This window comes from the organism of the source record quoted next, unplaced genomic scaffold, assembly GCF_019419815.1.
Source record: "Pyrus x bretschneideri cultivar Hongxiangsu unplaced genomic scaffold, Pyrus_bretschneideri_v1 Contig26, whole genome shotgun sequence".
Taxonomy (NCBI): domain Eukaryota; kingdom Viridiplantae; phylum Streptophyta; class Magnoliopsida; order Rosales; family Rosaceae; genus Pyrus; species Pyrus x bretschneideri.
The window spans coordinates 3,811,239-3,835,754 of NW_025999568.1; the positions used below are offsets into that span (position 1 = coordinate 3,811,239).

Here is a 24,516-nt window from a genome sequence, read left to right on the forward strand (position 1 = left end):
TTGCATGTGGAAGTACAGGGAGAAAATACCATCGTCATGGGTTTCAAAGCTCTAAACCATATGGCTGAGCCTTTTTTCACGAATGACTACATTGTACTTAATGAAAGTATAGAATAAACTCTAAGTGTTTTGGAATCCCCAACAAATGTATGAGGTAGTGCGAAATCGGGTTTGTCTTGTATCACATCATTAGCTGATATGATTTAAATTTCTCTTATTTTCTCAGTTTTTTGTAATGGGTTCTAAAGCTCTAAACTCTATGGCTGAGCATTTATTCATGAAAGACTACAATGTACTCAATGGAAGTATTAAATAAACTCTAAGTGTTTTGGAATTCATTCTTTACAAAGGGACAATCATTCTACGAAATAGTTTCCAAGAACCTTTCGTCGAGCAAAGTTTTAAAATGTTATAACCCCAAAACCTTCTTCTTTCTTCCTCTTCATGCAGTGCAAAGTCTCTACAAGTGCTTTCTCTCTCTCTCTCTCTCTCTCTCTCTCTCTCTCTCTCTCTCCCCCTCTCTGAAATCCTCTTGCTCAACCCTCTTTCTCTCTCCTAGTTTTTTTTTTCAATTCAAAGTTATTGGAATTGTTAAGAAATTGTGATTAAAGGATTGATTATGTTAGAATTTCAGTTGAAATTGTGATTGTTTATTGTGTGGTTTGATTTGAAATATTTTGTGATTTGTGGGCGGGGTGGGTATGGGGACATGTACAGTGGTGAAGGTGAAGGTACGATGGTGTTTGGCATGGGGTAGTGGTGGTGAACGGGCACAAAGGTAGTGGTGTGAGCATGGGGTAGTGATGGTGATGGTGGTGGTGTGGTGGGGGGTGGGTGAGGTGAGGTGGGGTGTGGTGAGGTGGTGAGCGGGAACGGGGTAGAGTGAGTGGGGCGGTGGTGGTGAAATTTTAAGAAATTTTTGAAATATGTGAAAATTTTGAAATGTTTTAGAAATTATCTGAAATTTTAGAAATTATTTGAAATTTTAGGCAACTCTAGAAATTATTTAAAATGCCAGGCAATTTTAGAAATTATTTGAAATGTTAGGCAATTTTAGAAATTATTTGAGATGTTAGGCACTTTTAGAAATTATTTAAAATATTAGGCAACTTAATAAATTTTTAAATTTTAGAAATATGTGAAACTTTTGAAATACATTAGAAATTATGAGGAATTTTAGGAAATTTGAGAAATTATTTGCAATGTTAGGCAATTTTTAAATTGTTTAAATTTCAGGAAATTTTAGAAATTATGTGGTTATTTCACAGATGTCTTCGCATCTGATCACAAGTGGCCGCCGTTCTTGCTTCCATCTCTACTCAGGGTGTGCGGTGGGCCCAGTGCCACTCTACGGCCAGCAGGACCCAGGCAGCCATTGCTGAGTCGGCTACCGGCGCAAGCACATCTGCGTCATTGATCCAGGTCGTATAATCTTCCAGGCAACTCCACAGCCGTAGTCGCCACCATCTTGTGCCAGCACCAGCCCTCGCCTCATCCCACCCCTCTCAAGGCAGCGCAGAGGCCGATTCGGCGGCCATAGAGGAGGTACGAGATGGAAACCTCCCCACCTACCTGAGGACTAAAACATCGCAGGGGATTTGTCGGGGGTTGGCAATTAACCGGATCACTCTGGTCACACAAAAGAGGATCCGAGTTGTATATCTTTCTAGGCACCGCTGAGCGAGTGTATCCTCACCCACGCCAAATGCCCATAGGTTTAACCAACAACTTTCTGTAAGTATACTATAACATTCTTACTTTGACATTTTTCCCCTTAACTTATTTTATGTGGTTTTAAACTAAACTATTTGGTTTTTTTATCGAAATTTCAGACCAACTTCGAGTGGAACGAGTAGGACAAAGCTTATGTCGACTGCATAGACCGGGTGTGGAGTGGCCGGTATAAGAAGTTGAAGTTCGAGCTGCACAAGTATTATGACAGTATTCCGACGCTTGAGGCAGCTTTTACAGAACCACCCCATGAGTTTGTGGAGAAGGTGGCCGAGTGGTAGTGGCTTTGCGAGCATTTTCAGAGTAAAAAATATTTAGGTAATCAAAATTTATTTATATTTTAATTTTAGTGTAGCTTTTATACTTTTTTGGTTAAGTTAAATTAATATATTTTAATGGCCAGAAAAAGCTAGCAGCAAATAAAGGTAAGCTGGATAAGAAGTCATACCTTCACCATTCCCGTTCTCAACCCCTATCTTACCGGGTCGAGGAACGACGCGCTGCTGAGGAGCATTCCCAGAAGGTGGTGATTTGGGGGAGACAAACACTAATTATGGCAACGAGGCCGTGAACAAAATTTATGTAGGTATTCATTTCTATGTTTTAATTGTAAATCTCATTTCAATAAATAAAGGTTTAAATTATGATTGATAATCTTACTTTGTTTCCCTTGTTTTTTTTTTTTTTGTGGGCTTTTATGATTCAGAAGAAGGATGAGTACCTCGCCAACATCTCCCAACAGCAACTGAACGTGCTTATGGAGGAGCTGACACGTGATCTAGAGGTGTCTCTCCAGCAGCCACCACAGTAGTTTACATTTTTTTTTGTTATAAATAATTATTTTTTCATTTTTTATTGTAATTATTGTTTTTTTTTCAATTTAGAATTAAATACATTATTTAATATAAGCAGTGTCGTTACTTTTTTTTAATTTAAAAAACAAAATGCCCGACGAACCTTTCGTCTCACAAAAAAATTAACAAAATTTTAAATTTGGTTCCGTAGAATTTTCCCAACGATTCAGCAATCGGGTTAAGCTCAATACCTTATTTAATTATGTGCTAGCCGACGACATATCATTCTTCAGGCAAGTGGACTCCATTGGGTCAATTTGATCAACGCACGTCGTTGGATTAACGTATATTTGTCCGACGGAATTGTGTATTCATCATATAAGATTTCGGGTGACGGTTTTTGCCCAACTATTCTTTCCCAAGGAACCTCGATCTCCTAAACTCTCTAGTGATGAATGAAGCTTTTAGCCAACAAAGTTATTTCGTTTGCCTATATTTTGTTTGCCTAAGTGTCTTTTTGGTGGTAGTGATTGTTTATATTGACCTTAATTGTAATGAAAAATTGTTTCCATTATTGATGCTAAATTATTCTGAAATATAAAATTATTTATTAACCTCTAAGGTTGTATTCAATTAGGATTAGGGAAATTTTATTTAAACCTATGTAACCTATTTCTACACCCAACTTACTCTTTGCACCCATTTGATTTTTAACTAAACTATTAATATCTCTTTAAACCCAAATTTATTACCTATTATAACCCCATAAACCCAATTCAATATGTAGATTTTTCTTTACACCCATTTGATTTTTAACTCTATCTTTACATCGTCTAGAAATGAACACTGAAAATTGGGATGTGAATTCAGCCATGGCTAGCAACAAGACTGACACTTCTATAAATGTTGACAAAAACCATGTATCACCATCTCTCCCTTCGCATTATCGATCAACGGGTGCATTGTTCTGGTTTTTTTTTTCTCTTCAAGTTCCCCCTTTTTTATTTTTTAATTCGATAAAAGGCCATATATGAAAGGAGATTGGAAGTTTGAATAAATTGATGAGCTTAAAATTTATTCATGATGATTTTTGGTTAATTAATAAATTAGGTAGGGTTTAGGTTGTGTCTTATTGAAGTTGTTTTTTTTTTTTTTTTTAGGATTGGGGGGTTTCACATCAGCTACAGAAAAAAAGAAAATCGGCACAAAAGATGGAAAGGACAAGAGAGAAGGTGGTGGTGGTGATAGTGGTAATGGTGGTAGTGACGGATCGCTGTACGTGAATCAGGAAGAAGCATTGAATTGGAGCAGGATGTAACATCCCACATCGCCCAGGGGACTGATCCTTAAATGTATATTCCCATCCTACCTAGCACGAGGCCTTTTGGGAGCTCACTGGCTTCGGGTTCCGTAGGAACTCCGAAGTTAAGCGAGAAGGGGGCTAGAGCACTCCCAGGATGGGTGACCCTCTGGGAAGTTGCTCGTGAGTTCCCAAAAAACAAAACCGTGAGGGAATGGTAAGCCCAAAGCGGACAATATCGTGCTACGGTAGTGGAGCGGGCCCGGGAAGTAGTGCCACCCGGGCCGGGATGTGACATTGGTATCAGAGCCTATCCCTGGCCGGAAATGTGCCGACGAGGACGTCGGGCCCTTAAGGGGGGTGGATTGTAACATCCCACATCGCCCAGGGGACTGATCCTTAAATGTATATTCCCATCCTACCTAGCACGATGCCTTTTGGGAGCTCACTGGCTTCGGGTTCCGTAGGAACTCCGAAGTTAAGCGAGAAGGGGGCTAGAGCACTCCCAGGATGGGTGACCCTCTGGGAAGTTGCTCGTGAGTTCCCAAAAAACAAAACCGTGAGGGAATGGTAAGCCCAAAGCGGACAATATCGTGCTACGGTAATGGAAGCGGGCCCGGGAAGTGATCCGCCTCGGGTCGGGATGTGACACAGGAGCTACGCAGGGACTCCTCCTTCAATCAATCGATTTCAACATGGCTTCTAATATTAATTGAAACACTTTCTTTCTTTTTTTTGGTTGAGTGACTACAACAATTTGCTGTTGCAGAAAGATAAACAAACTATGCGGGATTGATTGAAAAAAAAATTAAAACCAAAATACTCATCTTTAAAGTCTAAAAAATTGAAATCAAACAAACAAAATTCATAAATTGAGTCATACCTTGGTTGGAGGATTCGAAACTTCAAAATCACCATCAATTAATAAAAAAAAACTTATTTTTCTCTATGAGAGCTATTAGGGTTTTAGCCGGAATGAACATAGGATAAACAAAGAGTGATCGTAGAGTTTAATTATAGTGTTTGGGTTTATTGATAAATTTGAGTTTTAGTATTAATTTCATTTTGTACTTAATAGTAATTATGCAATAGGGTAAAATAGACAATTAACATTTAAAATTTAAGTTGGGTGTACAAAGAGGTTACATGTGTTTAAATAAAATTTCCCTTAGGATTATGTGAGATTTTAAAAGAGTTTGAAAATTTATGGGTATTCAATTAAGATTTTAATTGAATAAATGAAATGCAGGTTGTATTCAATTTAGATTTATAAAGAGTTAGTCAAAATCTGGTGGTATTTAATCTAGATTTTTAAAGTGATTTTCCAAATCAGAGAGTAATTAAAAAGTCAAGGAATTTGTAGGATTCAATAAATTTGTTGATTTTGAATCATTTTACAATGCGAGGTATAAATATCAAATGTCCTCACAAATCAGGCACCCACCTTCTATATTTCAATGTGATTCCTTATTTTCAAAGTCGACTACAAAATATGAACAGCTTCTTCAAAAATCTTTCTCCAGGTATTATATGCTACATGTTTGTGTCAATGATTTTCATTCTGAGTACGACAAATTTGATTACATAAGTCTTTCTCTTTTTATTCTGTGATTTTATAGTTTGCAAGACAAAGACATGTAGTAAGCGATTTTATCAACGTTGTAATTCTGAAAAAAATGAATCGCTTTAATTTGAAGATATGCATGTTGTTAACCTTTTAACATCATGTTCATGTATTTTTCTTAAATGGTTGTGTACGTAATATGTCTCAAAATATGAATGGGGTGACAGAACGATAAGGGGCGCACAATGTCATTGCGCGGAGATGCGATTCGCCAAGCTGGGGCAAACATAGCCGTCTTGCCCCTCCCCCACTCCACCACCACCACCCCCCCCCCCCAAACATTGAATTTAAAATGCAAAGGCCTCCCCTTTATTGAGGCTAGAGAATTAAATGCGCCCTCTCCCACCCCCCCAAAAAAAATTGAATTTAAAATGCGAAGGCTTCCCCTCTCCCACCACCCCCCCCCCCCAAAAAAAAATGAATTTAAAATGCGAAGGCTTCCCCTTTATTGAGGCTAGAGAAATAAATGCAGAAATAAGGGAAGGGTTACAAATCTTTTTTGGTTTAAGGGCAGCTCGCCCTACCGACGTACCAAAACTTCATAACAAAATTCAAATAAAATCCTTTTACAATTCACCGGATTCTATATGAATAAATTAAAATTCATGAAATCCGGGAAGTTTAATAATTATATTAAATTTCTAGTTGAATACACCCTCCTTAAACTAAAGTTCCTATTTTTTATTTATAGCAAGAAACCTTAACTTGAACGAATCCATATTTATGTACGACTAGGTTTTTTTTCCAATTCTGCTCAATACTCCTCCAATTATAACTTCTTACCTCTTTAACTCACATAAAATCCTCTTTAGAATCGTGCAAATCTGGTTCACTCGTGAAATAAAGAAACCATGACCTGGCTCATGCCTTATTTAGACCAAGTAAAGGTAAAATTGTAGATTTTTGGTACAAAGTTGCAAACAATAGTTAAAGAAACCACAATCTGTTGTCAAAATGTAACTTGATATTGCCTTTGGTGGCATGAGTGGTTTATTTCCTACTTTCGTTCAATCCTAGAAGGATGCACACACACTGATGTAGAATATATAGCCTCAAAACCAAAGTAGGTAGAATTAATTGGTACCACGTTCGTGGGTTAAAAATTGTAATGATGGTGACAGGTGTAATATGTGTTTTGACACATTGCGACCATGCAATACAACACATGAATAATGCCAGCACCAGTCCACTGTAGTCTGGATCACCGTTTCCAGAATCTCCGTTTCTTGCAAGAAAACAGATAGATTTTAATTTCCAAGAGTTGAAGTGGAGAAACTGCAAAGAAATAGACAGGTAACCACTTACAAATTCATCACCCTCGTCACTGATGAAACACAAGTATAACTATGCATTCCTTTGAGTTTGAGTTCTTCATAATCCCTTGTTTGGTTGACAAGAAAATTAAAAAACGAATGTCAAACATATTCTTATGATCTCCTATCTTTACTAGCTTTTTCCCGGCGGGGGGGGGGGGGGGGAAGGTTGTGAAATCCACAACTAGAATTTGGTGTATGTATAATCCAGTGAGGCATTGTTGTTTTTTAATTTATCACCTCGGTTTGTTCCATTTTTCCTAATAGACTTGTTAGATTTCAGGTGTGGTGAGGAACTGAAAAAATAATGGATGGAACGGAGAGAGTAAAGGACTCGTATGAAAGGCACCGTAGCTTCAGCAGAAGCGTGGAGGATGTGATTTTAAGTGCCACACACTCTCGTCGAAACAGTCGAATGGAAGAAGAAGAAGCTCTGACATGGGCTGCCATTGAGAGACTGCCCACATATAATCGGCTGAGAACAAGCATCATCAAATCCTTTGTGGAAACCGATGCTCAAGGAAATAACAACAACAAAGTAGTGCATAAGGAAGTAGATGTTCTGAAGCTCGACCGAATCGACCGTCAGAAATTCATCGACGGCACTTTTAAGATTGCCGAGGAAGACAATGAGAGGTTCTTGAAGAAGTTTAGAACTAGAATTGATAAGTAAGTTCTTATTTTATCTTTAGTAAAGATCAAATTATTTCATTTACAATGCTGCGCTATTCCCACCCCTATTCCTATTTCCCACACCAATTACCTATAAATACCCTCAAAAGATTCTCGCCAAATTCTCTTTGTATGCAATTTTTTTATTTAAAATTGAATATAAACCGTTCCTGACAAAAACTGGCCGCACAATGTACGATGAACAAATGTAAGTGGAGGATTCCCAGATTCTCACAAAGAGGATCCGACATGGATCCTCTCTCCAAAACCCTAATTAATAAAAGAAAACCCATCTGTTGGTGTCATCTATGTCTCGCAGAGGGTTCATACCTCCTAGAATTCTTCCAACGTAATCTAAATCTACCTTTGTTATGGAATGCCTCGCAAATGCTTCGATTTGTCATTTTATGTAATTTCAAAGAATAAATGTGGTCTGTTTAAGTTTAACTAGGACTGCAGTTATTATATATGGCATTGCTATGGATGGTTGCTCAAATGCGGCTAAGTCCAACATTTTGTTGAATCAGTTACTATCATAGTATTCCTTTTTTTAATTTCATTTATTTATATGGCTACTAGCCTACTACAAAATGTTGGGTGCTTTATTTGTTTCATTGTCCTTTCCCATTTTCTTTCTTCCCTCGTCTCTTTCTTAATTGTAATGACTCATGACCAATAGACTCGTCCCGGTGTTATGCACAGGTCGAGCAAGTTAGTGTTTGGTACGCATAAAGAAATTAATGGGAAATTAATTCTCAATGTCTTTATGAGGGAATGAGAAATAGAAGATTTATGTCCTTTGTTATGGGAAAGTATTTATTGTTTGGAAATGCTAGGAAAGAAAAAAAAAATCAGGAAATATCATTTTATTTCCATTGTGATTGGCTTATTCCCGAATCGGAAACAAACTTAGATATGCATCAAATACACTAAGTAGATTCGCACACAAACAAAAAAAATTTCCCTGTACTTAATTTAGTTTTATGTTTTTTTATATGGCGCTTGACCGCACTCACAGAAACCAAAAATAACCTATGTACCCTTGTGCAGGTTTGATCCCTACAAATCCTCCCGCCTAACATTTAAAAATTTAACACAGTAACACTATCATTTGTCAAAAGAAAAAAAAGTTTTATATTTTAAGTTTGGTATTCTTGCAGGACTTAGTAATACAGTTTAGCAACATTCATCTTTACTTATAAGGAAGAGGTGTTTGACAATAATACAACCAAATTATTATGGTTGGCCTATTGTGTGGCTTAGCCTAAGTTTCCCACCCTATAGTGTACACATATCATTGTATTAAAAAACAATTTTTTTTCTATTTTTTTCTCCTTCTAATTTGTAAAATGACATGGCCCTGCACACCTTTTGTCCTTTTATTTAGTCAATACAAGAGTCGGAAGAAACTAGGGTGAGTAGGGAGAGAAAAATGGTTTGTTCAAATCCTTATTCTATTTTTCTCAAGTTTTATAGATTGACTTGCTTTTTTTTATTAATTCCCCGTATCCAAGATTTTGGAGTTTTCGACTAGTTCCTATCACTTTCTCATTTTATTGTTCTTTTATTTGTAGTATTTAAAGGTAGTATAGTCTGTTCTAGTTTCTTAAGAGCCAAAAACATTAGGTAAAAAAGAACTTTCAGACAACTCTTTTATTCTAAGGGGAATTAGAATGAGTTTCTCATTCACCCTACTAATTATGTTACATCAAATAGGAACATCTAATTGATACATGTACCTAATGAACTTTTGTCCTCATGTTGTAATTAATTTCAGGGTGGGTATCAAACTTCCTACTGTAGAAGTTAGGTTTGAGCACTTGACAGTTGAAGCCGACAGCCATATTGGCAGCAGAGCTCTTCCCACTCTCCCAAATGTTACTCGAAACATTGCAGAATCGGCTCTTGGCTTAATTGGGATTAGATTAGCTAAAAAAACAAATCAAACAATTCTCAAAGATGCCTCTGGCATTGTTAAACCGTCGAGGTAAGCTTAGTTGAACACTTGCTAGAATTACCAAATCAAAGGTGGTGTCAAAACTTGTGTTCCCACAAGTTTAATTAATCTTTCTATTCAGCTGTTAAGATATATTAATTAAATTATTCATGAGAATAACACTTTATGTAATTGTAATCCTTATAATTCTGTTTTAGGATGACCCTTTTATTAGGTCCTCCATCCTCTGGAAAAACAACACTTTTGCTGGCACTAGCTGGGAAATTGGAGCCAAGCTTGAAGGTCAGGGGTCATCTCAATTGTATGTTTTTGATCAATTAGCTTAACTTTTGATCACAACTCAATGTACTTTTATGGATCCGGAATAGGTCAGAGGAGATATCACTTACAATGGGTACAGGCTACATGATTTTGTGCCACAGAAGACATCTGCGTATATTAGCCAAAATGATGTTCATATAGGAGAAATGACAGTCAAAGAAACTCTAGATTTTTCCGCTAGGTGCCAAGGAGTTGGGACTCGATATGGTAACCACAGCTGAACCAAACTGAAACCATATCTTCCATTATATTGTCAAAATTAGGTTACTCTTTTTGAGTTCGTTTGGTACACATGGTTGACATGGAATGTTTATTTCTCTAATTTCAAGGTATATTGAAGGTGGTAGTGAATGATTTTTTATTTCGAGAGGCATTGGAATGGATATGTTTTCATCATGAGTAATCCATCCTATCCTCTTGGCGGTCATAATTTTATAATTTCTCCCTTCAAGATACCTTTACTTTAATGGGTTATCCATTTCAATCCAATCATGTATACCTAACGAGCCCTTTATTTTCATGTAATTTTGGAAATGAATTAACATTATAATAAAAAAAAGCTTCGGGTCATAGAACTTCTTTGTGAGCTTGCTAGAAGAGAAAAGGACACTGGCATATTTCCTGAGGCAGATATTGACCTTTTCATGAAGGTAACGTATATTCATGCCACATCCCTAAACTCTGCTTAAAAGCATGATTTATTTAGCTTATATTTCTGGATTTCTGGTTTATTTCAGGCTACGTCAATGGGAGGAGTTGAGAGTAGTCTCATTACTGACTATACTCTCAGAGTAAGTAAATACCAAACTTCAAAATGAGATAATTGATCGTTTTAATTCTTTGTTTGGTATCCAACAATTCTTGATTATGTTTTCAATTTAATATTGTACAGATTTTGGGGCTCGATATATGCAAGGATACAATTGTTGGAGATGAGATGCAGAGAGGGATATCCGGTGGGCAGAAAAAACGAGTAACCACAGGTCAATTCCTACCCTTTCCTTGTTGTGTTATGGCCACTAAAGAAAATTCTAATTGTGATGAACTTGCTAATAAGTAGAGGTTCAATATATAATACGGATTAGATATGAACTAATAGTGTCGCTGATGGAAAACAATGTTATTTAATACAATAAAATCCCAAGGTAGATATATATATGAGTCAATACAGGTGAGATGATTGTTGGGCCTACAAAAACATTGTTCATGGATGAGATATCAACGGGTCTAGATAGCTCTACGACATATCAAATAGTGAAGTGCTTGCAGCAAATCGTACACATTACCGAGGCCACAATTTTGATGTCCCTACTCCAACCTGCTCCCGAGACATTTGATCTCTTTGACGATATCATCCTTTTGTCAAAGGGCCATATTGTCTACCAGGGGCCACGCGAGCATATATTGGAGTTCTTTGATAGTTGTGGATTTCGATGCCCCGAACGAAAGGGAATTGCTGAGTTCTTACAAGAGGTAATTTCTTGATAGGTCTCACTTTAAAATGGTACATAGGTTGTGATACATCTTATTAGAAGTAACGAGGAGAGAAGGCCTGACATTTTAGACAGTTAAATTTGGCTGAGTTCGAGTTGAGAAAATGTTAGACTGATTAAATTTTTTTGATCAACTTTTTCAGGTAACCTCAAGGAAAGACCAAGAGCAATATTGGGCTGACAGAAGCAAGCCATACCGATACATATCAGTCACTGAATTCGCAAACCAGTTCAAGCGGTTCCATGTGGGAATCAGTCTCCAGAATGAGCTCTCAATCCCTTACAATAAGTCACGAGGGCATAGAGCAGCCCTTGTTTTCACAAGATATTCAATACCCAAATTGGAACTTCTCAAGGCCTGTTTTGCCAAGGAATGGTTGCTGATAAAAAGAAACTCTTTCGTTTACATTTTCAAGATGGTCCAAATTAGTATAGTGGCAATTGTAGCAACTACCGTATTCTTAAGGAGCCAAATGCACACCCAAAATGAAAATGATGGTGCATTGTTTATCAGTGCAATTATATTTTCCCTGGTCACTAACTTGTTTAATGGTTTCTCTGAGCTCTCACTGACCATTGCAAGACTCCCTGTATTTTACAAGCACAGAGACCTTCTTTTCCACCCAGCATGGACTTTCACTCTCCCATGTGTCCTACTCCGGATTCCTATATCCCTTTTAGAATCCACTATTTGGGTTGGCATTACGTATTACACAATTGGGTTTGCACCTGAAGCTAGCAGGTACTACATTTTTTTCCCTTAATTTCGTCTCTGACTTGTTACTCTTCGAGATTCTGATTGCAGCTGTCACTTTTTTGCAGATTTTTCAACCAACTATTGCTGTTTTTTCTGATCCAACAAATGGCTGCTGGGATGTTTAGGCTTATTGCTGGAGTCTGCAGGACCATGATCATTTCCAACACTGGCGGGAGTATCAGTCTGATGATTGTTTTTATACTTGGAGGTTTCTTAATTCCTCGAGGTCAGTACCGAATTGAATACCATATTTATCAACCTTAGAAGACAATATGATATATACAGTTTTGTAACTGTGGTCACACATATGTGTGTGTGCGCACACGCTTATCTCTATTTTGTTTAATCAGAATTCTTGGTTTATTTCATATAAAAAAAACCTTTAAGTACGTATAGGTAGCAGATTCGATATGAGTTGTGGCAGCTAACAGGTGAAAAGAAAAATTTAGTACCTCGTAGAATAGTCAAAGAGTTGTTTTATGTGTGACAGGTGAAATTCCAAAGTGGTGGGTGTGGAGCTACTGGATTTCACCTATGGCATATGGCTTCAATGCTCTTACTGTAAACGAAATGTTTGCACCGAGGTGGATGAACAAACTGGTAACGCTTAATTGCTCCCTGCCATACATCTATAATAACCTGGATTGATTTTATAAAGGGTAGCTCCTGAAATGAACTTTAATATGCTGCAGGCTTCAGATAATGCCACCAGATTGGGTGTGGCAGTGCTTGAGAACTTTGGTGTTTTCCCTGACAGAAACTGGGTTTGGATTGGCTCTGCAGCTCTTGTCGGATTTGCAGTTTTCTTCAACATCCTTTTCACACTCGTACTTATGTACCTGAATCGTAAGAGTACACATTACTTTTTTTATGTAATGGTGTAACATTGACTATCTGCTTTAATTGTAGTTTTGAGGTGACATTTTTTTATGCCCTTAATTATTTCAATAAGTTAGCTCTTGGAAAGCCACAGCCTATGATATCTGAAGAAGTAGCAGCGGAAATAAGAGCAGATGAAGAAGACTCGAAGGATGACCAGAATTTCAGAAGACCCAAATTAAAGACAGATCCAATTTTTCGATCATTATCTTCTTCTGATGGAAACAATTCAGGTAAGAAACAAAACAATGCTCACAATTCTAGCTATGCAATGTGAACGTACTATTATCCATGACACCAGGCCTAATAATCTTTTAGGAGAAATGCAAATATGGAGATTGGGCAGTCGATCAAATGCGAATAGACTTGATAGAAATGCTAATTCGTCTCTTGAAGCAGGAAATGTTGTTACCGTAAAGAGAGGAATGGTTCTTCCCTATACTCCTCTTGCAATGTCCTTCGACAGTGTTAATTACTATGTGGACGTGCCCCTCGTAATATTTCTTTTCCCCAATGGCACTCTTTATTCATCTCAAATGATTAGTTGTGATTCTAAACATTATTGGTGTAATTATCGTTTGACTGACAGAAAATGAAGGAAGGAGGAGTAAAAGAGGACAGGCTTCAGCTACTATGTGAAGTAACTGGTGCCTTTAGGCCTGGGATCTTGACAGCTTTAATGGGAGTCAGCGGGGCGGGGAAGACAACTTTGATGGATGTCTTAGCAGGAAGAAAAACAGGTGGCTACATTGAAGGTGATATTAGAATTTCTGGGTACCCTAAGAAACAAGAAACCTTTGCCAGAATTTCTGGTTATTGTGAACAAAATGATATCCACTCACCCCAAGTCACTGTCAAGGATTCATTGATTTATTCAGCTTTCCTTCGGCTCCCTAAAGAAGTCACCAAAGAGGAAAAGATGGTAAAACTTATGACTTGGAAAACTTTTCTGAACAATGTATAGCACGATTATTTGATTGCCAAAACTGCATTCCCTTTGTTTTGTTATGTTTTCAGACCTTTGTAGATGAAGTGATGGGACTGGTTGAGCTTGACGGTCTCAAAGATGCTTTAGTGGGGCTTCCAGGAGTTACAGGGTTATCAACAGAACAGAGAAAGAGGTTGACAATTGCAGTTGAGCTCGTTGCTAATCCCTCGATCATTTTCATGGATGAGCCAACGTCAGGTCTTGATGCAAGGGCAGCTGCCATTGTTATGAGGGTGGTTAGAAATACGGTGGACACTGGTAGAACAGTTGTCTGCACAATTCATCAGCCTAGCATAGATATCTTTGAGGCCTTTGATGAACTGCTACTCATGAAGAGAGGACAGTTGATATACTCCGGACCATTGGGCCGCAATTCTCACAAGGTCGTGGAATATTTTGAGGTATTTACCTGCCCAAAATATATTTCTTCATCTTAATGTTGTACAAAAACAAAGAATGAATTACTACGTAAGGACACATTCATTGACCTATTGCAGGCAGTTCCTGGTGTTCCAAAAATTAAAGAAAAGTATAATCCAGCAACATGGATGCTTGAGGTGAGTTCGGCAGCAACTGAGCTCCGGGTTGAAATCGACTTTGCTCAACACTACAAGTCATCTTCCTTGTACCAGTAAGTCAAAAAGAAACCCTAGAGAAAAACAAAATGTGTAGATTATAGGATTTGGCTGACTTTGGGCATATGACCAGGAGAAACAAAGCTTTAGTGACAGAGTTAAGCATACCACCACCAGGAGCAAATGATCTGTATTTTCCATCTCAGTATTCTCAATCAATGTGGGAGCAGTTCAAATCTTGCCTTTGGAAGCACTGGTGGACTTACTGGAGAAGTCCTGATTATATCCTTGTTAGGTTCTTTTTTACCTTTGCCTCTGCCCTCCTGGTTGGATCTATTTTCTGGAAGGTTGGCGCCAAAAGGTTTGTGATCGACTTGCTTCTCGTGAGTCGTGACTTTACAAATTCAAGAGTCTATGTAGACCCTCAATCAACTAGAATTGTCTTTTAACTTTCAGAGAAAGCTCAGCTGACCTGACCATGATTATTGGAGCCATGTATAATGCTGTACTTTCCATTGGAATTAATAACTGCTCAACAGTGCAGCCGGTAGTCGCCACTGAAAGAGCAGTATTTTATCGAGAACGAGCTGCTGGGATGTACTCTGCCTTACCTTATGCACTAGCACAGGTACATTGAGGGGTTATAGCGTATATAAGTAGATATCCTTGCATTCGGTCACATTTAGATATCCGATGTCATTGATTTAAAAATCATCCCTATGGCATGCAGGTTGTTGTTGAAATACCATATGTGTTTGTTCAAACTGTATATTATGTGCTGATTGTGTATGCTATGGTGAGCTTTCAATGGACGGCGGAAAAATTCTTCTGGTTCTTCTTTGTCAACTTCATCTCATTCCTTTATTTCACATATTACGGAATGATGACTGTCGCCATCTCACCAAACCACCAAGTAGCAGCCATATTGGCATCGACGTTTTATTCATTCTTCAACCTCTTCTCGGGTTTCTTCATACCAAGACCGGTAAGGGTACTCTTCTTCCTGCAAGAAGCTATTTCAAATTTAGCTATAAATGATATGTTATGATCCCTTAGTCACCATTCACTGTGATATCCAGGATCAGCAACTGATTTGGATTTGGATCACATTAATTAATTCCAAAAGGCAACTAAAATACATTCTCGAGAACTAAATTTTGAATATAAAGAACTGAATCTTGATCCGACAGTTGATTACCATGGTTAGTTGTCGACCAAGTGATCATAACTCACTATAAACCTTTGTTAACACGACGGCTTGAACTTTTGAATTTGCAGAAAATACCCAAGTGGTGGATTTGGTATTACTGGATATGCCCGGTAGCGTGGACGGTGTATGGATTGATTGTGTCACAATATGGTGATGTTGAGGACACCATTAAAGCACCTGGGTTAACACCTGACCCAACTGTGAAATGGTATGTAGAAAACTATTTTGGATATAATCCAAATTTCATGGGACCAGTTGCTGGAGTTCTTGTTGGCTTCGCGCTCTTCTTTGCTTTCATGTTTGCCTATTGCATAAAGATACTCAATTTCCAAATTAGATAGAGGAATTCTTGGTATACCGCATGTGTTCTATATACATATGTGTTGTAGAAAATGAGAAATGTAATGTTTGTAAGAAATATTGTACCCAAGAATTGGAGGAGGCAATTTAAGAATGAATAATTCCTTTGAGAAAGTAAGTGGATTGTTGGTGTTAGGTCGATATAGTACATATATTTTACACCACTTTACCTATTGTGTTATATTGTCGAGTTTAATGTGTTTGTGCAAGTTTTATAAAAAATATAATTTGAGAACAGAACATGAATTTTAAGGAAAAATGTGAAACAATCTGAAGATATAATAATGGGCCATTGAGCCATGTGAATTGTGCTGAAATGGTGCAAGACCTTAACGACTTGTGAGTAATTTTTTTTTTTTTTTTTTTTTTTTTAGTGTGGTTTGCAGTACAACCAAATTTTGTCTTTGGACACCGAATTTACTCTCACATGTTTTTGCACTTGAAAAATAATTTACTAGACATTCGAGAATACCCTTCTTTTACTCACCCATCATGCTATTTGAGTTTTCACCACCAGCACCGCTTGCTTGGCATCGGCCTTCAACGGCTCGTCAAGAGCCTCGGGAATGAAGAAATCGATACCTACAAAGCCACAGTTTTAATAGGATAATGTTGGACTGACAAGATTTACAAACGTTGACTGACAAAATTTAACTGTGATGGTTGTCTGAAAGGCTATACATATATGTATCTATTATACAAACCTCTGTCCCATCTCGTCGAACTGACGAAAGCAACAGCTGCAGCGCAGAAGTCTAAAATAAAAGCGCGTCTCCCTTCCCGAACACGCCTAGTCTGCACACACATCTGCTTTTATACAGACGCACACACATACATACATATATATATATATGCACTGACACTGACACTTGCCTTAGCCTATATATATATATAGATATCGACACTGACACTTACTTTTCTATATATATATATATATATATATATCTATATGTCTAGGTACATAATCCTAGGTACATAATCCTATATAGGCACACCTACGAGCAACATATATGTGCATATCTTTGCATACCGACATGCTGATCTATGTACGTACTTTTCATGTATTTGTATATATCTCTATGCACACCAGGCTATATATATATATGTTTCATTACCTTTGGTTTCTCCATCCCTGCTTTTCTTCACTTCCTCCGCTCAATTTCTCCATCAAGCCTGTGATTTCTCATTTCAGAGTGGGCTCTTGGCTTACAGGTAACTTTTTATTTCAAATCCCTCTTGGGGGAATATTTTACAAGGGATTCCACTTACGTTTACGGATACAAATTCTTCTTTTTATCTTCTCGAATCAATTTCGGCCAACAAGTCCCCCACCCCGTTTCTCATGTCAAGGCATACACCTTGGTCTAAATATGGTGGTATTCCACCACACTTTGAAATCATCAAGGCTTGTGACCAAGGTCATGCTCTAGATGACGTACACCTCAGCCCACTCCCTGCTGGAGCAGACATGTATTCGGGCTCCAGTATCCCAGCTGGGTCTACCATGTTGTTTGCGGACCACTTAAGGGTCATTAGTTTCCCGCTCCACCCCATGATTCATCTCATCTTATTCTTCACAAATACTCACCCTATGCAACTGAACCCGAACTCTTACTTGATTATGTTGACCTTCCTGGCATTGGGTCTGAAGCTAGGTGTATCCTTAGGTTTTAGAGATTTCCTTTATCTCTTCTACTTGACTACCATTAAGGGTGAAACTAGTTTCTTTAATTTTAAACCTAGATATCGTAAGAAATTCTTGTCATTGGATCCCTCGAGAGCTAGAGATTGGAAGAACCGCCCTCTTCTGATTTCGGGGAATTGGAGGGCTCCCGAGCTGTCTCAACTATCTATCCCTTCTACTTTTGGTCCTAAACCTGGTATATAAATTTATCTTTGTTATTAATTTTTCCATAAATATGCAAACATAACTTACCATGAGCTTCTTTCGCAACTTTATCGAATGGTCCCGAACAAATAATCTCCAATGACCGAAAATGTTGGCTGAAGAGGTTTGTGACAAGGAAGATATGGAGCTCTAGAGAAGTTGCTGACACTTTTTCTCAAATCACCTCTCTTCGCAACTCCATCATTTACTTCCAGTATTATTTGGTCGACCGGTTGTTGCCCCCAGACCCTTACTTAAATCTATCTTCGCTTTTGACCTTGAGCTTCAGTTCAACGTAAAGTCTCCTGTACTTGTGACCGACTCCCAAACGGAGGGCTCATAAGAAGAAGATGAAATAGAAGAAAATGAGGAGACAGGGCAAACGGACACGGATTCCGACTCGAATTATTCTCTTACTATAGCTTCACTGCATTTTAAACTTCCTCTGCCTCGCTATGTTACATCACCTCCTCATGATCTTCCAGTGCCCAAAATTGCAAGCAGGTCAAACAAACGTCCTTTAACGGTTAGGCCCAAAAAGTCCAGGCGTGGTTCGCCGACAACCTCTAGACCTATGCAATGGCAATCAGCTTCTCCCACCTTTGGCTCGATTAGCGGCAATAGTTCGAATAATTTATCTAAGCTTGGAGACCTGAATTCACAAAAAGAGATGGGAGCTTCGTCACTCTTGGCGATAATCTATGGGATAATACAAGAGTTGCTATCGTTGTGGCGAGAGGCTTGACATATCCTAATGACGTCAGTCGCTTTGAGGTAATGCTCGATAATGATCTCAACTCCTATGAATCTCATTGCCTTATGAAGGTATTATCTCATTCTCTGCACATCTCATCATTTCTGTGAGCTTTATCCCTACCGTTGTTTTCAGATGGCTCTACTCCAAAAAGAAAAATCAATCGACTAGCTGCCAAGTTGGAATCCCTTAGCCTTAATCATCAGCAGGTCAGAGAGTGCCAAACTAGACTTCACGGATATGAGGAGGAGATCGCAGATTTAAAAGGAGTTCGTGATACTGCGACGTCTGAGGTACGCCGTACGAAGGAAGAGTTGGCCGAGGTCAGGCAAGTGAGGACCACCGAGCGTAAAATGAATATGCAATAGATACGCAAGGAGATGGCCTCCATCTTCAGATTTGGTTGGGTGCAAAGCCAGCAACGTTCGAAACACCGCTTTGTAGCTGATCCTGATGTGTATAATCATCGTATGGGGATTGAGCCTAGCGGATATGAGCGAAACTAAGGGTTGGATCCTAAGGACTGGAGACCCTCTGATGAATCTACTTCTTCTGATCCTATCCTAGGCAGCGGATTTGTTACTAATTCCGGACCCATTTCTGGTTTAAGCTTTGGAAGCTTTTAGTCCGACACTCGTTTTGGTGCTTAGTAGCTAATGCAATCGCGTGAACTGTCCTCATGGGCTAAACCCATTTGTGTTTGTATTTATGTCTCCCCACTTTTACTTATTCTATCTTAGCATATTTTTCATTCGCAAGTTGGGCCTTTGCTATTCCATCGCTCAGTCTGTTCCTGCCGATCTTCAGTTTTAATTAAATGAAAGCAATATCCTTTATCCTTATATTTGAGTTTTTGAACGAGTGATTAACTTATCTCGATAAGATACTATCATCTTATATTTTGAATTCTTGTTCGTAACAACTTCGACATGTCTCTATATAAAGAGATGTTTAAGAGTAAGTAAGCCAAAAACAAGTAAGCAGTACCTAGATCTTATGGCTAACAGTTGAAGAGTGAAATTCAACTTCCGGCTCTGTGTTGATGTGCCCAAAAAAGGAAGCTCCCGGAGGGGTTCCAAGGGCTCTAGGAACGTTATCGAGCTATGCTCTAGTTCCTCTTCTCGTTCGCCAATGAGGACTTCTCACTCTTCTGAAGTTCCTGACACTTTTCGTGAATCCAGATTCCATTGTCGGTGGAAGGATTTCTCCGATGATGAATTTCGCAACTCGGGTTCCTAACTCTATCGCTTATTCTCCCGACCCTTATGTAAGAGATGAAGCGGGTCCTTCTCGCGCACTTTCCCCTCGCCACCCACATTGCCCCCAGTGCTTTGACTACTCCCTGTTATTGGACGAGTGTGAAACTCTAAAGGGATATTTACAGCGTGCTGAACACCAAGTAGATCGTATCAGAGGGGAATTAATGGCTGCCGATCGTGCTGTGTTCGCTGCTCACTCAGATGGCATACATGAGGGTTTTAAACAAGGCATTCATTATTTTGCATCCAAGGCTAAGGTGACCTTTCCTTCCATAAACTGGGATAGTCTCCCCACCCCATTAGACTATATGTCATCTTACTCGTAATAAGTTAGGCCCTTAGGTCCAACCACTATTAGGATATCTAGTAGTGATGTTGTCCTTGTTTTCACCTTCTACTAGTAGGTTTCTTTCTTCGTTTTTATTTTTTTTTATTTTTTATCGCACTATGTATCCAAAGGCCAAGAGGTTTTCCTCTTTTAAATAAAAGATATTCCCTTTTACGGGTTGGAAAAACAATGTCCCACTGCTTGAGCTTTTATTTTTGCACACATAATGCTCCATTTTCATTGGCAAACACACAACGTGTTCAGGGAGGAAAATCATTTTTTGCAAAGATTCACCTTCTCGTTATTGTTCTTAAACCGTTCAACCTTGACTTCTTCTTTTAATCAGGTCTTTAACTACTCGATCTTGGATTTCCGATCTTGGTTGGTCTTTGCTCATTCGATCTTGGGCTTTCTCTTCCCACTCGATCTTAGATTTTCAATCTTGATTAGGACTTTGCCCATCCGATCTTGGGTTTTCTTTTCCCACTCGATCTTAGATTTTCGATCTTGATTGGGACTTTGCCCATCCGATCTTGGGTTTTCTTTTCCCACTCGATCTTATGTTTTCGATCTTGATTTGATCCTCAATCCATGGCTCATGCTCTTTAGCTTTAGACTTTAATGAAGTGTAACTTTATTTATCATAGAATGAGGAGATGTCAGCAGACATCTAGGGATACACCCTTTGACATAGAAGGAAGACAAAAAGGTATTCACCCTTCAACATTGTTGGAAACAGAAATTTAAATACGAAAAACATAAACATGACAAGCTAAATGTGGTACTTTCTTAAATGAATTATGTTCCAAGGGCGTGGCATATACTGACCTGTTTCAATGTGCCTAAGCTTATAAGCTCCCTTTCCAAAGACTTTGGTCACCTCATATGGTCCTTCCCATATGCGTTCAAGCTTTCTAGCATTCAAATCTTTTGTGTTTTCCATGACCTTTCTTAATACCCATTCGCGTACCTTGAACCTTTTTGACTTAACCCGTTTGTTGAAGTAAGTTCCAACTTGGTTCTGGTAGTTCGCAAGTCGTAGTGTGGCGATTTCTCTTTGTTCCTCGACTAAGTCGAGGTTATAGGCTAGCTACTGATCATTCTTTCCATTTTCCACTACAAATGTTAAGATCATAGGTAGACTGACTTCCGTGGGGATAGCCGCTTCAGTGTCATAAGCAAGAGAGAATGGGCATTCACCTGTTAGTTTCCACTTTGTGGTACGATAAACCTACAATACATTGGGGAGTTCCTCATGCCACTTTCCTTTGTGCTGTTCCAACTTTTTCTTTAAGCAATCGAAAATCGTTCGATTTGTCTTTTCTACTTGGCCATTGCCCTGGGGATAACTTCTGGAAGAGAACTGTAATGTGATCCCTTTCTCAGTGTAATAACTTCTAAATCTTCGATTATCGAACTGTGTCCCATTATCCGTCACAATTGCTTTTGGTATGCCAAACCAACATATAATGTTCCACCATACGAATCTTACAACGTCATCTTGTGTAATTGAAATGTATGCAATCGCTTCTACCCACTTAGTGAAGTAGTCTATGGCGAGAAGGACGAACCTATTATTCCTGGGAGCCCTCGGCAATGGGCTTACGATGTTCATGCCCCATTTTGCAAATGGCCAGGGTCCTACGATCGAATTAAGCTCTCCGACAAGTTGTCTAACAACTGGGGCATATTTCTGGCATTTGTCACACCTCCTTGCATACTGCTCTACGTCCCAAGCCATGTACGGCCAAAAGTAGCCTTGAGTTAGTGTTCGATGCGCTAAGCATCTTCCTCCAGAGTGATTCCCACACATTCCTTCATGTAATTCTCTTAGGACCCATTCAGATTGCCTTGGGTTTAAGCACCTGAGGTAAGGTCCTGAGAATGACCTTCTATAAAGTGTGTTATTGAAGATTGCATATCTCACCGCTTTCATTCAGAGTTTTCTCGCTTCTACATGATCTTCTGGCTGGATTCCTTTAGTCAAACAGTTTACGATTGGCGTCACCCAACAATTATCATCTTCAGCTTGGGCCTGCTCTAGCAATGGGTTGTCAAGTTTTGCCCCTTGCCCGTCTATCTGCATCACATCTGATTTCACTGCTTCGATGCTCGGACAGTACAAATATTCTACTTTGGTTACCCGTAAGTTTTCTTGTGCAGCTGATGCTGCACATGCTAGATGGTTTGCTCTTTCGTTCATCTTTCTAGGTATTTGCTTCAGCTCGAATTACTTGAATCCATTCGTCAACCCTATAACCAGTTTCTGATACGCCTCTATCCTCGCATCTTTAGCTGTGTACTATTTAGTTGCTTGGTCGACGATGAGTTGTGAATCACTATGCACGGTAAGACGGCTTATCTTTAATTGCTTCGTAAGTTCGAGGCCTAGTATCAGGGCTTCGTATTTCGCCACATTATTTGATGCAGGAAAATCCAACCATACTGAACACTCTAAGTCTACTCCTTCGGGGGAAATTAAAATGATCCCTACCCTTGCTCCTGCTTGATTGGATGACCTATCCACATATAGCTCCCACTTGGCTTCATTAAGGTCGACTTCCACAATTTCCTCGTATTCATCCTGCAAACTATGACGAGGATAACATTCTGCAAGAAAATCCACAATTACCTGACCTTTGGCTGCGCTCTGAGGCTGATACTTTATGTGAAAGGAACTGAGTTCGATGGCCCACTACGTAATTCTTCCCGATTAGTCTGGTTTAGATAAGATAGCCCTGATCAGTCGATTAGTTAACACCACAATGGTGTGTACCTCGAAGTACTGACGAAGCTTCTTTTTTGTGGTTACTAGGCCAACATTAACTTCTTAGTGGGCGAATACCTTTTCTTTGCATCAATTAAACTTTTGCTCATGTAAAATATGGGTTGCTGAACCGTGCCTTCCTCTCTGAATAACGCAGTAGTTACTGCCCTCTCGCTTACGGCTAGGTACATGTATAACAACTTTCATTGCTTGGGAATGGTCAACAACAATAGACTTATGAGATACTTCTTTAGTTGTTCGAATGCTTCCCTTTGCTCATGCCTCCACATATCTCTTTTCCTGTTTTGTATAACTTGAAAAAAAGTTTGTATCGATTGGACGATCGTGAAATGAAACGACTAAGGGCAGCAATTCGCCCAATTAACATTTGAATGTCTTTAGGTGTTACTGGATTCGGCATGTTACACAAGGCTTCAACTTTCGCTGGATTTGGCTCAATGCCTCGTTTGTTCACTATATACCCTAAGAACTGCCCAAATGATACACCGAATGCACATTTTGTCGGATTTAGCCACATGCGATATCTTCTCAATACGTCGAAAGTGTTGCGTAGATAATCGATGTGCTGACACCTTTCTTGGCTTTCGATGACCATATCGTCAATGTAAACCTTCATTGTATTTCCAATTTGATTTTTAAACATCCTGTTCACTAACCTTTGATAAGTCGAGCTGGCATTCTTGAGTCCGAAAGGCATTACGATGTAACAATACAACCCATGCTCAGTGATAAAAGCAGTTTTTTCTTGATCTTCAATAGCCATAGGAATTTAGTTATAACCGGAATAAGCATCTAAGAATGACAACAGTGCATACCCGGTCGTGGCATCCACCATCTGGTCAATTTTGGAATTGGAAAACAGTCTTTTTGGCATGCCTTGTTCAGGTTAGTGTAATCCACACACATGCGTCATTTTCCTTTTTCTTTCTTGCTTACCACCACGACATTCAAAACCCAAGTTGGGCACCAGACATCACGAATGAATCTAACTTCGAGGAGTCTATCAACTTCTGCACTAATAATCTGATTTCGCTCTGGCGCAAATCTCCTCTGTTTTTGTCAGTGTAAAGGACAACTCAGATCCACGTTCAGCTAGTGACATGCCACTTCCAGGTCAATTCCTGGCATGCCCGTATGAGACCATGCAAAAACATCAGTATTGCTCCTTGGAAATTTTAGTAACTTTTCGACTTCTGCATCAAATAGGAGGGAGCCCACCCATATTCTTTTCTCAAGATCAGTTGGATCCAAAACCTCTTCCCTCAATGGTTCTATAGTCGGGGATTCTTGATCGTCACTTTTCTAATCCTGTTGCGTTGGGTCCTTCGCTAATTGCTATAATGGTTTATTCTGATGCAAGTCCAAGCTCTGTTGCACTTCCTTGGTTGTCTTGATGTTTGTTGCCATGTTGTAGCACTTTCTGGCCTCCAGCTGATCCTCTTTAATGTCAATTTTCGTTTGACCATTCGTTGACAAACACCTCATCACTTGACATTTGGTTGACGCTTCCCCATCTATTCGGTGG

General features: G+C 39.0%; 1 protein-coding gene and 1 long non-coding RNA gene across 2 annotated transcripts; both read left to right on the forward strand.

Annotated features, from left to right (window-relative positions):
• The first annotated feature begins 1,479 nt into the window (after positions 1–1,479).
• Positions 1,480–2,841, forward strand: LOC125478748. The gene is made up of 4 exons (XR_007259492.1): positions 1,480–1,734; positions 1,833–2,049; positions 2,135–2,313; positions 2,438–2,841. It is a non-coding gene; the product is annotated as an uncharacterized LOC125478748 (long non-coding RNA).
• A 3,749-nt stretch (positions 2,842–6,590) lies between these two features.
• Positions 6,591–16,150, forward strand: LOC103944819 (ABC transporter G family member 29-like). Its single transcript, XM_048587079.1, has 22 exons — positions 6,591–6,742; positions 7,046–7,431; positions 9,212–9,421; positions 9,589–9,673; positions 9,760–9,919; positions 10,286–10,362; positions 10,450–10,503; positions 10,605–10,695; positions 10,884–11,185; positions 11,349–11,947; positions 12,028–12,188; positions 12,453–12,562; positions 12,655–12,808; positions 12,919–13,074; positions 13,160–13,335; positions 13,431–13,763; positions 13,859–14,230; positions 14,327–14,460; positions 14,538–14,765; positions 14,861–15,032; positions 15,135–15,389; positions 15,683–16,150. The coding sequence occupies exons 2-22, from the start codon at positions 7,070–7,072 to the stop codon at positions 15,953–15,955; spliced, it is 4,464 nt and encodes a 1,487-aa protein (XP_048443036.1). The 5' UTR covers positions 6,591–6,742; positions 7,046–7,069; the 3' UTR covers positions 15,956–16,150.
• Positions 16,151–24,516: the final 8,366 nt, after the last annotated feature.